This window comes from Cariama cristata, unplaced genomic scaffold (assembly GCF_000690535.1).
Source record: "Cariama cristata isolate BGI_N322 unplaced genomic scaffold, ASM69053v1 scaffold220, whole genome shotgun sequence".
Lineage (NCBI taxonomy): Eukaryota > Metazoa > Chordata > Aves > Cariamiformes > Cariamidae > Cariama > Cariama cristata.
The window spans coordinates 1-15,496 of record NW_009595012.1 but is presented as its reverse complement, the minus strand read 5'-3'; the positions used below and the strand labels follow the sequence as shown (position 1 = coordinate 15,496).

Sequence of the window (15,496 nt, the reverse complement as noted above, 5' to 3'; positions counted from 1 at the left end):
ATAAATTGCTAGAGTGTTGGTTTAATATAGTAGAGCTGTGGGGTTTGGTGTTGCCTCCGCCCCCCCCATTAGTCAGGGTATCCTCCAGCAGGCAGAGTGCTGCAGACCCAGACATGGAAGACCCAATACCTCCCTGTATTAACACCGATTCAGTTGGAAGATTGCAGGCTGAGATGCAGCTCCTGGAAACGAACAATGTTTTCAGGCTGCCAAGTAGCAGTGGGGGTAAGGGAAGGTAAGCAGGTGCAAAGCAGTAGCCCAGTTGTCTAGAAACAGAGTCTAATGAAAGATAGCCCTAAATTCATGTAGTCTTAATAGACAGCTATGGAATACCGCAGACCTAACTGTATCATCAAATAGTTTTCTAGTTTCAAGAGACTTGCAGGTTATTACTGAATTAGTTTTACCATTTGAGAGATTCCCAAAATCCAGATTCATTCTCACTGGTGCCATCACTTAGTAGATCTTCATTCATCATATCTATTTTTTTCTGAACCTGTAAAGCATAACATTGCTTTAGTGAGCAGAACCACATATTGGGCAAACAGCTGTGGAGAGTTATGTGGACACTGGCTCTGTTTGTATCTGTTTGAATGGTGTCCAGAGAGCTGATAGGTAACTTAAGCTGTCTGGAGAAACAGCTTAGTAGTGAACTGACATTTTTCTGAGCAGGTTCCAAAGCTGTTTTCAGACACCAAAGGCCTGTTAGTGTAGGTAGTTAAAATGCTTTGCTAAGAGGTGTTTAGTGACCACCTTTCATGATGGAGACTAGCAAAGAAAAAAGCCAACCCACATATCCCTCCCCCTCCCCCCCCAAAAAAAACCCCAACACACCACCTCCACCACTTTCTGTTTCTAAGAGGTATTATTGACCACTGAGACTCCAAAGCAGATACAAAAACAAGGCAGTGAACCAGGAGAACATCCCAGAATCACTCTAGCACAAGTCAATCCTGTGAGGAACTGTGAACTGGATGTGTTATAACTATCACTTATCTATCAGTTGTCCTCCTTAAACTTTTCAGCTAAGGTGTTATCTGACAGACAACCCTAAGAGACGGTAGATTACTAATTTACCTTTTTTTTTTTTTTAAAATGTATTCTCATGTACTCTGTATCAGATAGAAAATGTATTGCCAGAGGAGTAAAATTTATCTGTAGCAGATAAAATACTGACTCAATGGATACACTGAATGTTTATTACTAGATATATAGAGAACATACAAAACTGACTGTTTTTTTTCTGAAGCCACAAGCACAACTGAGTCAGTAAAATGTGAGCCTGATTGTTTCTCATGGGCACATGAAAGGAACAGGAGTTACATGTCATTCCCTCCTGTGTCAAAAAAACTAAAACCAAGTCTACAGATAATTCCGTTATTGATACTGTGATGTGAACTTTGTGCAAACCGCCTCAAATGTATGCTTGGAGGAAGGGATTATCAGGCCTTAATCAAAGTTTCTTCCCCACTATCCATCAAACAGTCTTTTTTTTTTTAAGAGCAACTCTAGTTTTAAACTCACCTTCACTTTAATAATTTTGCTCTTGAAGTTGTTGAGAACAACAATAACTTCGCTAGCTTCAGGTGGAGAGTCTGTGCCATCATGGCTGAAAATACAGTAAAATACTGACCTTTACTACAAAGCAGAAATACGTTCTTTATTTCTTCTACACATTTTTCTACACGGTATTAAGCCTTAGCACTGTAAAATAGGTTTGAGACGTGACAAAGTTACAAGTACAGGTATTTGAACACACATTCTTACTGGGTTTTTTTAGTTAATTACTTCATTTCATCTCACATAACTTATGTTCAGTACGAAATGTAATTTGCTGTTCAGTTCACTACACTTTGGCAAGGGAACTGTTAGATATTACATATTACAATGCCTACCGAGTTCAAAAGTTTCACAATAAAAAGATGAAAGTGTTTTCTTATACCGTCCTACCTGTAGATTCTGTAGATATCCTCAGATCTGCCCTTTCTCAGTCTCAGAGTCCATGCACCAGGATTGGCTTTTAACTGGAAGTAACCCTGTAAAGTGAAAAGAACACGTGTCAGCTTCCAGAAAATGCAAATCTAGAAAAAAACAAGTTTTTAAGTCACGTATTTTGACCCACTGTTTTATATCTGAAAATAGTTATTTGTAAGCTAGCTGATTAACATAACCTTAAGGCTTTAAAACCCAGAGAACAGGAGAAAAACCCCAGAAGTTTCATTCCAAATAGTTGTTTTTTCCATAAGAGACAGGAGTATGGAAAGGTCTGGCATTATTCGTTAGATGAGAAAGTCTTCAGGGTGTCCTGATGGGAACAGTGCAATCTCAAGGTTTTTTTCTGTAAAAGCTTGCCTTCATGAAGGCGTGCATGAATTTCAAAACACTAGTTGGTAACTACACAGCAGTGCATGAAAGGTCTGCCTACAAAACAAAATCTAAAAGAATTTTGAAGCTCTACAGACTGGTATTTCATCTACAGCAGGAAATGGTAACATAATTTATAAGATATCTCTTCTACAGAACTGAAAAAAAATTACAAATGTGAAATTCAAACATTGTATACAAGTCTTTTTGAAGTTTCAGGTTCCAGATCTGAGTACTTTTTTCTGTGATACAGATTACTACACCTACAGAAGACATAAATATTTGTAGCAAGGCTTCAGTGTCCCATCCAGTTTTGTACTGTGACCCCAAATGCATGCAATTCTGTATGTGAACCAGTCTGCTTTACAAATAAAAAATCACAGAGCATGTTCCTGGTCTCTTCATACCCCTGCACAGAACAGACACTGAGCTGAGGAAGAGGATTCCCAGATACAGCATTGTATACAGTGGTACATACACTTTGTTTTAACTAATTAGAAAAAAGACACCTCGAAGCCATGAAGCTTTACTCCCTAACATACACACACAATGCAATCACACATAAAATAAGGGTCATCTTCCTTTCTACAATGAGAGATATTACATCATTATAGGATATACTTTGGCTAAGAAAAGGCACAGAGAAATAGAAAGTGAGTGTAAGAATTTTAAAATATTTAGCATCAGTGAACATTTTTTCCATGCTTTTTCTTTAATACATTTAAAGATTCCAAAAAACTCACAAAAAGCAATTTAATCCAGTTTTTCACTAACATTACATATCAAGAAAATATTCCAGTGGCTAACTTCCCTTGCCATAATTTCAGGCCATTACCTCTCTCACTGCCCAGTGCAGACACTGAGAACAGACTCATCCCTCACACAGCTACCCTGTAAAGACAGCTGCAGGGAACAATCACACACTTGGATTTCTGTCACCTTTGCTCAACTAAATAAAGCAATTCCCATTCTTTCACACTTCCTTTATTTTCTAAAATGTTGGCTATTCTTGCTGACTCTCTCCATTTGTTCCATAGATCTCCTGAAGAAATGGGTCCCAAAACAAGACAACTGTCCACCTGAGGCTTAAAATACCAGAGTGCTTGGTCTAAGGAGTACCCTGTCTAGAAAAAACAGAACTGTCTGACCTTCCCTGGAAAGAGGTTCCTTAAGGATATAGGCATCATTTAAAGATATTCCAGAAGACTCTCCTCAGCAAGCTGAAGGGAAAGGAGTGTATCTTGAAAAAGGTAAGAGACAAAGAAGTACACTGCAAGGTTCTAGACATCAATGTTAGGAATTATGTGGTTCTGATATATTTGCAAGCAACTGTGGAGAGTAACACCACATATCCATAACCCCCATAGTAGAAAATACTCAGTGGCTTCTGCAAGTGGTTGTGCTGACTGGAGGACCAGTTACTCGTTGCCAGTTTCAATTGAATGCTTACCAAGTTGGCCATAACAATGGTATCAACAATGATGGGACTGGTTGAAGTTCCCAGTGTAAACTGGAGTCCCCGAGGTGGCTGTCCCGTAGTAATATCATAGCAGTGTCCTTCCAGAAGCAGATACTCCAGTTCATATTCTGCAGCTACAACATTATCCACCTGTAAGGAGAAGATACTGCTGAATTCAGCACTAACTCTGAAGTGCAAATTTTTAGTCATTCAGTTACTCTCTAAAATAGCCATAGTAATTAAATAGCAATTTTACCAGAGTAATTTTATTAAACAAGTATCTAGAAAGCCTCAAAATGCTCAGCTCCTTCAAGTGACAAACTTCACACACATATTGTTAAGAGTGTCCCTGACCTAAAATATTTGGATCTCAACTTGCAAGATGCTAGGATAAGAAAAGGGAAGGACTGTTGTTCTATTTTACAATTATTATTTTTCCTAACATTTATTGGAGAATGTAGTCAAGTAAGTGATCAGTCTGGCATCTCGTAAAAAGTATATCATGGACTCCAGAGCTTTGAACCTAAATCTGTTTAAAGCTAGTCTCATCTAATAGTTATCATCTGAAATAAACATTTTTTTGCTCTGCATTACTCTTACAGTGTGCTAGGGTGCTGTCAGACCAATTCCTTTTTTCTACACTAAACAAAACTGCCAAGGAAAAAAGGAAAGAAGGAGAAACTCAAACAACCCACAAGCCCAAAAACCCTTGGGTCCCTACCAGGCTAAATTCAGCTGTAGCCTGAGGACACTACATAAGCAACAGTAACATTAGCCTAATCTCACAAAGCATCTTCTCTCATTGCACATCCAAAATGACAGTTTCACTGCTACAGCACCAACAGACTGCATATTAGGAATTGGAAATTGTGCACCTGCAAAAGTAAAGCTACTGTTTATTTGGAGGCTCTGGATGGTACTTCAAATGCCTGAAGCATTTAATCCCCCTGTCTCTCGGGGGGGGGGGCATGGGAGTCAGAAGCTTGAAATGAGTAGCAGTATCAGCCATTTGGTGGTTCATTTATGGCTTTCCAGTTAGGTTAAGAGATGAAAAGAAAAAAAACCTTAAACCCAAACAAACCAAACAAAAAACTAAGCCACACAACAACAAACACCCAATTTCCTAGATTTCTGAATACTAGTAGCACAGGATTAGCAATAGCAGACTCTGCCACTATAGTGCATCGTATTCCCAAATGATATCAGAGAGATGCAAAAGAGGAGACTAATAATATAACGTTCAGTGAGAAAGGAACGCACGTTAGTAATGAGCACAAGGTTGTACAGACTGTTGATTTTCAAGAGGCCTGTTGTGTCAAGGGTTTGACAATCTCATCACACCCGCAGCAGGCAGGTTTCCGTACTGCAGGAGTCACCTGCACAGCTGGGGCTGCTGTGGCCTGTCTCGGCCGACAAGGCCCAGGGCTGGCTGGTTTGGGAGCCTGCGCTTCCCTCGCACCTCTAGAGTGGTTCTTCCAGGCCAGGGTTGAGGTGTATCGGTGGGGAAGCTTGTCCTGCCACTGCCCATGCCATACCCATTCTACAGATAAATAGAGGACTTCAGCCTCCAGAGCTGTCAGTCTGGCATCTTTTACATATGCTGGATTATGCATACAAAATTACTGGGTTTAATGTATATCTGCAGTTCTTCAAGGCCAACTAAACAATGGCTTATTTCAAGGGGGGGGGTGGGGGAGGAACCAAAACTATCTGACTGCCTCATTCTAATAGTCTAATTCAAGCAGCAGTCAGCTCCTAAACCCACTGCAATTGAGTGGATTTCTGCTGCACCGATTTCACTGTTTTATTGAAACTGCATATCCTTTTGTGGGCCACAGGAGTGTTTGCCAGTAACAAAAGCTGTGAAATGAACAGGTAACTAAAACCAGCTTGGTGGCTTCTCGGAGCAAGGGAAAGTATGTAGAATTTACTTACTGGAACAGGACTCAGATCTTACTTCAAAATTTCTAAAAAGGTTTAAAAAATAACAATCATTTTTTAGTTGTGGCATAAGCTGTAGGGAGCTCTAACCTGAAAGGATTTTTAAACTAACAAATTGAAAAAATTTTTTAATGACCCAACAAAGAGTTTCTTTGTTTCTAGCTCAGGACACTCTGAAATGTCATATATATACACACACTCAAAGTATCTGTAGGATCTGCTTCAAGCCTACAGTATTGTTCAACCTGTGGTTCAGGCATCCATGAGTAATTGAGAACAGCAATCTTACTGTCAGCAAGCTTGATTTACCTGCTTCCCTCCTAGAAAATGTTTAGGGATCTGCAAATGTAAAAGACATTAATACCCATATTTCTATTTTTATTAGCATTTTAAAATTCTACATTTCTTTCCCATTACAAAAATAAGCCTTGGAAAAACAAACACCACCATTTAAATGCAGTAATAGGAACATGTTGATTTCTCTTACCTCCTCTAAGTAAATATTATCAAGGTCATAGGGGGTTCTGACAGATTCCACCATCCAGCTCTCAGGAGTATTTAGGTTCAAAGTGAACAGTGGAGACTGGGGCATATCCAAAAACTTAGCAATTGGTGCTGGAGCAAAGTTGTTATCTGCTGTGAAAGAAATCTCCGGCTCCAAAACATAACGATAAAAACTGAAATTTCAGAAGGAAAATGTTAGAACATATTTCTGCCAAACTTTGCAAATATTTCACTCTCATTGAACTTGCTGAAAGTGTGACAGTGTTGGCTTTCCCAGACCTCCAATGTCTCCGAGGCTTTGTCCAAAGCAACACAGGTTGTGTTGACCTTAGAACAGGTCAGACTTTTCATCTTGAAGGACCAAACAGAATATGCAAGACTCAACTATTAAGACTAGTAAGTTAGTTCACTTTTTTTTGTACATACATATACACATACACACACCCCAAAAAAAAAGCACCCAACTGGTAAACCAGCAGAATTACCTCATGCTATCCACAAATTCCCAAATTCTCTGTGGAAAATCATGCTACTACATAAACAAGCTCAAAGCAGTTATTGAGAATTCCTATAGGACAGCTGACCATGTTTCTGTGCTTGCACATTCCAACAGGTTTTTCTTTTTCTCTCTCTTTTTAACCCTAGCATGGTATTGCTTACCTTTTCAGTGGCATGTCAGAAAGCTTGGACTGGCAGTTCATAAACACTCTTAGGTTCATATTTATCAATTGGTTCAAAACCTAAAGTAATGAGAAAAAGACATCCCTTAAAATGCTAACTAGGAAAGCTGACCACTGTTTTTATAGACAGGACCTCAAGGAGGCACGTTACCTGCTCAATCCTCCCTTCTCATTATTTGCTTTACCACACCCACCTTTTAATTGGTGGTTTTCAGAAGAACAGTTACCTGCTCCCTCACATTGCAGGTATTCTTTTTGGAATGCAGAGACTTTCTTCCTCAAGAACAGAGTCACTGCAAACTCAGCTGTTAAACTGGTGAAACTAAAAGCTATCTAGATGATATCTAAGCATGATCTTGTTAGTGAGTAGTATAGGGTAATCAGCTTTTCCACTAATAAATGTATTGTGCAACTCAGACACACTATTAGAAAGCCAGTGGTCACCATCCAGTCAAGGAGGAAGATAAACATTCCAAAATTACAGAACTGAGACAACTTTCTGAAATTGCCATGAAATGCATTACAACATTGTATACATACCAAAAGTAACGGAGCAAGTCTTTGAGCATCTCTAGTCACAGGATCGACAATAGCCACAACATCAAAGTATGTCTCCCCCTCTTTTGGTCTCAGTTTAACTGCACTAAACAGAAGAAAAAGCAATTTTTAAGTATCAAACGTATGGATAAACATAGGAAAACCACTGTCCATTTACTTCCTAAATGCTACACACCTTTTGAAACTAGATAGAGAAAAAAATACATATATACAAACATAGAGCTAGGTAAACAGATAATTTCTGGAATCTCACTGTGCCCTAAAAACTGTTGGGGACTTTGCTATTGCTACTTGGATTTATTTTTTTTTTAAGTTAAATGCAGCATAAAAGAACGGGAACGTTAAAGACAAAGAAAAGCATATTGCTCAGCAAACGCCAGCAATCTTATACCTGTATCGTTCTTCGAAAAAATGATATTCAATCCTTGCCTCTCCTTTTGGTTGAGCAGAAAGGAGAGCATCCACTTTCATTACCAAGTCACTTGCACTGAAAAGAAGGAAAAAAAAAGTTTACAGATACTCAGAAAATGCATGTACTTGTCACATTTTTGCCAGTTAGCAGCAAAAGAGCAGACAGACTGAATTCAGATACACTAACACTTTTACTACCTCTTTACCCAAGCTCTGAAGGATTAAACATATTTAAGTGTTAATCTGCCATTAATTTAAACAGGTTGCAGCCTTATTACTGAGCGTGCCAAAGGGTTTAACTCTAAAAAATACAGAACGGCTGGTATTTTAGGGGTCAACCATGCTACAGGCATTGCATTCCTGAACTTCACCAACCTGTTTAGACCTGTAAGCCATTCAGATCAAACCCGTGTTTCACAGCACTCTTCCCATTTTACACTGCAACTCTAAGAACTATGAAGTAATCCTGTATGTGGAGAAACTTTTGAGAGAGAGGGGTCCTATCACTAGAAGAGAATTACTTCTGACAACTTCTTCCTTTTTATTGTTCCCATAAATTTTCAGTCTAGTATTTTAAGAATATATGTAATCTTGAAAATGTAGAAAGTGTTGAAAATTCAATGAAAATGGATTTGTACATCATAGCTTTGCCAAGAAGCAATACTATACTTTGAAGGTCTGTCAGCTTTTCCTGAATTAAGTCACTCATAGATTTTAGTGATAGCTGTTTAAATTGTTCATACCAAAACCACAAGCCTGGCGAAGTCTTCAAAGTTCTACAAGCGTTTTCCAATGCAACAGATAATTTCAAAAGCTTCTGAAAAAACTTTGGCAGCACTGAAACCAGAAAACAACTGCTCTGTTCAAAACTAGCCTATGTTCAAACTCTTCCTCTGCCCTATCACCCTTACTTCTCTTTTGATTCCCAACATAGCAATGGATGCAAAAGTGTTTGGAATGCTGTTAAAACCTGTCCTCCTAGGATTCAGGATCACACAAGATTTCTGCACAAAAGACCTCATGCTTAACTTACCTGACCAGCCTTTAACAGTCAAGCAGCATCACAGAAAAATATAACGCTAAACATGAGAGAAACTATCTTCTTAGCTATGAGCTCCAACACACAAATCGCACATCTATGGACTTCAGTTCTTTTGAACCTGAAGATGGCTTTCTTTTGATTAGATCACCTTTATGCTTTTTGCAATAATTATCTAGAACAGTGATTTTAATTTTGTTATCTCTACCTCTTTTCCTGTTGTTCCTCTTAAAAAAGTTAAAAGTAGTTTACATGATTCCGTAGTACTGACAGTGAAACACATTATTAAAATAATTTTTGTATTGATAGGCTAAGCAGCACTTTTCACTGAACCGCAAACAGATTTAGAAAGCATCCTCTAGTGTCTCATTTTCTTCTGTTCTTTCTGCTTTTAAATCAATACCACAGTAATCCTACATATGAGTTCTGAAACCCTGACATATTAGAGGTAAATGGTTTAAAACAGTGTGTCAGGAAGAAGTCCAAAGGCCTTTTAGTATTAATGAAAAGTTAGGCTTCTCTTCCATTTAGAGAAGCAGAAAGGTAATCCAGTGCAGAAAGCATTTTCAAGAATAAATGTAATAATGCGCAGCAATTTATACCACTTCATAACACATCCCACAGCAGCAGATAACTCTTCTCTGCATACAGATGTCTTCTCCGTTAGTGACGCTGTCACCAACCAGAGTCAGCTAAACCTTGAATGAAACTTCATCTGGCTGAACACAGCAATGAATGTAGCCAGCCCCTGTAGAATGCATCACCACCCTCATTCTTTATTTTTTCAGTCTATTTAATATCCCTCCCTGCCCCCAATCCAAGAAACCGCTTCCTGAACTCCTCAGATAACACAGCAGGCTGTTGCCGCCCATGCTGCTGTGATCCAGGGACTCTCAGTGAGTACCAATACATTTACTGTTTCATGTTCACTTGAACAGTTCTGTAGTAAATGCCTACAGACTTGGGCATTGTCCCAGTTTGTTGCTGCTTGTCAGTGAGGCTCCAGCCAACACAACTCCTCCAACTTCTGTTACAAGGTAACGGACCAGCCATGGCAGGTTGCTACTAGGTGTAGATAATGAATCGAGAATGGTGAACACTGAGCACAGTACCATAGTAGGGTTGCCAGTACTCTCAGAATTGCCTCCTGAATCTGGGGGATACAGATACAGCTCCATACCTCTAGGAGATGGTGGACTACAAAAGAGTCTACTAAAGCACTTTAAATCCAACAGAGATAATGTACATATTTTTCCTTTCTCACTTGCCCCTCTGAACAGCTGAGCCTTGACCATATGAACGCATGCATGTTTGTTTATAGCACCTATCCAGACTGTACTTAATAAAGCTTTCTCCAGGCTGCAGAAAATCCCATTATCAGAGTACCACCACTTTTCTGTAAGCCTCTTCACATTTACTTACAGATCTTCTTCGAATCCCAGCTGCTGAATCTGAGATTTGATTTTCTGTCCTGATGTCTTTAGTATGATATTCTCAAGGAGATGAAAATCATCCTGATTGAACATCTCACCATCCTCTAATGGGCCAATAATCTACAAAAAAGCGGGATCAGCATTGTTAGGTAAAGGCTACACTGAGACAAAATTCAAAGATGTATTAAATAAATAATCCAGCCCAGTCTCAGTCGGTATCAGCTGTTTAGGCTGGTATTAATGTCAATGGCAGCAGAGTTTAACAGATAAATCTAGCTGTTTAGTGCCAAGAGTCCCAGACTAAGGCATAAAATGCATGCTTAAAATTTTCACTGAGTGCTTGGTTTGCAAAATTCGGACATATTAAATTTGTACATGCAATACTACATCTTTAAGGGGCAACAGAATACTGGGCCAATTCCAGTAGTCCAGCAAGACTCTAGCAAATCTCATTCCTCTGGCCTTCAGAAGCCTAAAAGCTACCTAGGCAATTCTTGCTATTTTGCTAATGAGAGAAACAGAATACCACAACTCCTCACTTGAAATTTTTAACCCATCAAGTATACAGTAACCACTGGAACTCACAAGTTTTCTTCCTAACTAGGAAGCAGATGACAAAAGAAAACTTAATGCTGTACACGGCTGGGTTTAATTATTTGCAGTGAAATACTACTGTAACATCATTTGCCTAATCTATGTAGCTATTGTAAAAGGAGCTGGTAGAAGGGACCCAGCCACCTTGGTCAGGGCCAGATATGGCAGCATTTTGCCCAATGAACTGAAGCAGCACAATCTTTCAAATTTATCATCCTTTTCCACCCCTGGATTCAATTCACTGCCAACGTGAAAGCAACTCTGTTATTAAGAGGTGTGAATTTCTACAAAACACCAACAACTCCCTGCACACAGTACAAAGGAAAGGTCACGCAGGTCTGAATAAATCAAACTGAAAGCGGTCCTAAAGACTGCTGAGACCTAAAGAAGGGTGAGACTCTGTGTGTTATCCTTAGACTGTGCTGCTCAAGGTCTGCTTCTTTCCCACATGTGGAATATTGCTTTTACTGTCTGCTCATTGATCTCACCCTTCCATTGCTGATCACAGCCCTCTGCCCCTTCTTCAGCTTTAGAACGTCTCTGCAATATATAGCATGGGACAGAATAAAATCCACCTTGGGAGATTCAAAGGCTTCTTTGAAGATATTGATATCCATACCCTGAAAGAAAAGAATACTTGACATTGAAATGGGAAGAAAAGTACACCTCTGCACACTTTTTTTAAATGTACCTTTTTTGGTTCCATTGAAGAACATCTTTATACCTTGCTAAAATTTATCCGCAGGCCCCTTTTCTTTGTGGTCTTAAACCTAGTTCTTGTGTGTCGCCTTCAAACATTATCCCAACTTCTAATGTGAAGGGCCACAGCCCTAGTAGTTGTTGCTACTCAGACCAGTTGCCTAAAAACACATTATTCTGTTCTTAAGTGATTTTTGGCTAACTTTTTTAAAAAAAAAAAAACAAACAAACTTTCAGAAATGTAGGGTTCTTCTCAGCTTTTTAAAAAATTATAGTTCTCTCTTAATCCCCCAAGAAACAACTGACTCACTTAAACAGATCCCTGAATCTGCATTCCTTTTGACTTTTCTAAGTTATGTAGCTTTGATGTGTAATGCACTGTTATATTTACATAAGTTTACCTTTCAGAGAAAAAAACCCAAACAAACCACAAAGGCAAAACCAACAGTGTTACTCTCCATTGTCACTGCCTCTTTTGCATATGAACATGCTACACTAAAAGATTCATTAGATTCATTAGAAGTAGCCTACCCCTTTGTAAATGCCAACAAACATGCTTACCCCAACAGCAAATTCCAAAATGTCGGCTCCTGCCTCTACTGCCTTTGCAATTTCTTCTTTTGCCATTTTGGTGATGAAGTTCTTGGCGTTATTTGACGTTTGTGTCTGTAGGGCTGCCCATATGGCTTTAGCGACAAGTGTATTCTGGCTGTTTGGATCTTCACTAGGATTATTAATCATGCTAATTCTAATGTTATTGCTGGATTTCTGTGTTTAACAAAACATGCATTAGGAAAGTTTTAGATTTCAGGTGTGTTTTAAATGAGAATAAATCTATTATAATAAACACTATAGCAAAAGCTTTGTATTTCTTAACCAGAAAACCAGGTTCCAAATTAGGTAAATAACAGCACAAGGTTAAAAGGATGAACTAATTTAACATCGAGTATTGAGTTTACGTATAGGCACCACTGTGGCAGGAATCTTCTAGGTAATACCATGCTACATAACATATAGGACCACAGCCAACACTCAGAAGTCTGGCAAAACAGTGATTTAGGAGTAAGCTATCTGTTTTTATGACTCAGTTGTCTTCCCAGAACAAATGAGACACAGTAGAGAGCAATGCTCATGTTCATCCCCAAAGCAAAACACAGACATCTTCAATTTAGAACCATGGGCTTAAAAGAACATATGTTCTTCATTGTAGATTCTGTTCTGTCCTAGTACAAGAAGGTCAGTGATCTTCCAGCCCCTACAAATAAGATGAGGCTGGAAATTAGAGACGCTGCAGGGAGAACCAATCTCCCTGGGTCATACAACAGGAAGAAGCATAACCTGTGTTTTTCAAGCCTCTACCTACTGCTTTATTAGCACTGCTAACCTGTTCAGATGAAAACATTACCTACCTGATGTTTAATTGCATCATACAACAATTGCCTCCCTGAAGGTTTATCAAAATCACCAACAATCCAGAAAGTAACTGGTCTAACAAAGGAATCATCTGCAATTTAAAAAAAAAGAGTGGGAGAAATTTGAGGATGAAGGGAAGGAAAGCACATGCAAAGATTTCAAAAAAAGTAAAATTAGACAGGAAAGCTATGCATGAAGCTAAGCTATGAAGTCTGGCAAGACAAGAATAATAGTATTGGTATTATATTAGGTTTCATCTGCCTCATTCAGAAAACCCATATGGGACAGCATGCATCACTATTTCTAAGCTAGATTTTTTTGTTTTTAATTTTTTTTGTTCCTTTTTAATTTAGAAATTATAAAGGAACCTGTAACAGATTCCAGCTACGGTACAGACATACTGCTTCTTCGTACTGAAGCTGTTAGTTCACAAAATCAGTTTTGTATAGAGAAAAAAGTGCTGAAGCAAACATGCATTTAAACAGCTTGCTTCATTTCCTGCTGGTTCTAAAGACAATGTTATAAAGGAACCAGAAAATTCCCAGAACAGCAACATATGAAATGCTAAAGCATGAGTTACCATAAATCTCCTTGGAAGACATTCCTGGTCAAAAAGCAGAAAGGAAAGGGGGGAAAGGAGAGAGACATTAATAATTTGACAGTAATCCCAATGTGTATCAAGAAGCTGCAGCACTGTACTGTGCATAACTGAATCACTGAAGTCCAACAAGCAATAAGTTTATGCTAATTTTATTAGAATAAGCTTTGACTTTTTCTTCCCCTCAAATAGACTGGTGCATTATTGTCATGCTACAGCACTCATTACACTGCGTATTACCAGTGACATACCATACCAGGAAGGCATCATTCTGAAGGACCATTTGCAACAACTGCCACGCCATTATGACTTGGATGTTAACCATCTCTGTTATCTTCCCTCTTCAAAAACTAGCATGACAGTGCTATTTCCATTCTGTTGCTGAGCCAGCAATACATATAACTTTCCGTTTATTTTAGAAAATAAATGTGCTACAGCATTACTGTAATCAGGTACCAGTTATTAAATATCTTAAGTGACCCAAAACTGCCAAGCCATGGGATTGCAAATTAATGCACACTTTCAAATGAGCATGCAGAGGTGTAGGTTTAATTAATTTGTTCAGATCTAAGTGATGGAACATGAACTAAGGGCAAATACAAGAGAGAAGGAGCAAAGGGAACAGTTAAGGCAGTGCATGCAGGTGGCAGTGGCTGGAGACACCTGTGAGAGTAGTAAAGATGGCAGACAGGAACAAGAGGAATTGGTTCAAATGACAGCAGCTTATTTATGATGCCTAACTGAAATGGATATAGGAAAGGCCTGATTAAGCTCTGTATCATGTCTGTGCATGCATTTCTTACATTGAGAAGTACAGCTGAGTTTTAAGACTAACGGGGGACTTTATGTTTAACTGTAATAAAACAATACCATCACTGAGAAAGCAGTACATGCACTGGAGCAATAAAAGCAGCAGAGCTCATGTCAGGTGTTGTCTTATATAATGGGCAAAAACTATTTTCTTCTGAATCCATGTAGCTTCGAGTAATTTTGAATTACAAGACAGAGAGCTAGAACCTCTTTTGTATTTTTCTGGTCAGTGTCGCTGCAGGACCAGAGCTTACACTGCTGCATTTCTGGTGGTCATTTGTAATACAGCAAGAGCAGGTTGGGAGGGACTTCATTATTCATTGAAAGCTGGGCTGGGTTTAAAGAGAGGAACATTCTTGTTTCACATAGATGTCGTGCCTTATTTAAAACCAAACCAAACCAAACCAAACCAACAAAACACTTTCTTTTTAACAGTTAGATTGCACCATTACCCACAGGCCTGAACAAGGCTCAGTGCACGTGTTGAGTACGGTATATATGCTTGGAAAAACACAGGAAGATTAGATTTGGGTTCCTAATCCACTGCAAGAGTTACCTTTCTTTGTTAAGTAGGTCATGCTGTTTGCAACAGCAGCTGTCTTATCTTTAGAATCCAACGTGGTAAATCGAGCAAAGTCATCCACATAAAAGTTATCTGAGGAAGAGAAAAAGTATTAGATGTCAAAGCAACTATTCCATGTAAAATGAAAGAAAAATCTCTACTATTACCAGAACACTAAGAACACACCCCATTTTGTTCCTTGAGACATAAAAAGCAGTATCACATTTCCACTGTTAATATATAAGCTAAGGAATATATTTTTGTTGTCTCCTAAGTCACATTTTTGTCTCATAAGTTACATGAACAACTACATTGCATATTTGATATGCAGAAGTTAGTTGAAAGAATTGTTCAGCTCTCACTTAGCTGAGGTTATTTTATGTAAATAGTATACATTTTATATATACATTATATATATACATATATAGTAT

At 38.6% G+C, this 15,496-nt stretch overlaps 1 protein-coding gene across 1 annotated transcript in view; it reads right to left on the bottom strand.

Moving 5' to 3' along the window:
* The window catches only part of UGGT1 (UDP-glucose glycoprotein glucosyltransferase 1), a gene marked incomplete at its 5' end in the record, with an annotated part of 21,799 nt that extends 6,637 nt beyond the window's left edge, over positions 1-15,162 (bottom strand). The window contains 14 exons of the mRNA XM_009700018.1: positions 408-496; positions 1,525-1,609; positions 1,951-2,036; positions 3,815-3,973; positions 6,252-6,441; positions 6,929-7,008; positions 7,489-7,591; positions 7,898-7,993; positions 10,379-10,509; positions 11,472-11,603; positions 12,244-12,450; positions 13,092-13,186; positions 13,676-13,699; positions 15,060-15,162. Coding sequence (XP_009698320.1) covers positions 408-496; positions 1,525-1,609; positions 1,951-2,036; positions 3,815-3,973; positions 6,252-6,441; positions 6,929-7,008; positions 7,489-7,591; positions 7,898-7,993; positions 10,379-10,509; positions 11,472-11,603; positions 12,244-12,450; positions 13,092-13,186; positions 13,676-13,699; positions 15,060-15,162 — 1,580 coding nt within the window. The remainder of the gene's footprint in view (positions 1-407; positions 497-1,524; positions 1,610-1,950; positions 2,037-3,814; positions 3,974-6,251; positions 6,442-6,928; positions 7,009-7,488; positions 7,592-7,897; positions 7,994-10,378; positions 10,510-11,471; positions 11,604-12,243; positions 12,451-13,091; positions 13,187-13,675; positions 13,700-15,059) is intronic.
* Between the last annotated feature and the right edge of the window lie 334 nt (positions 15,163-15,496).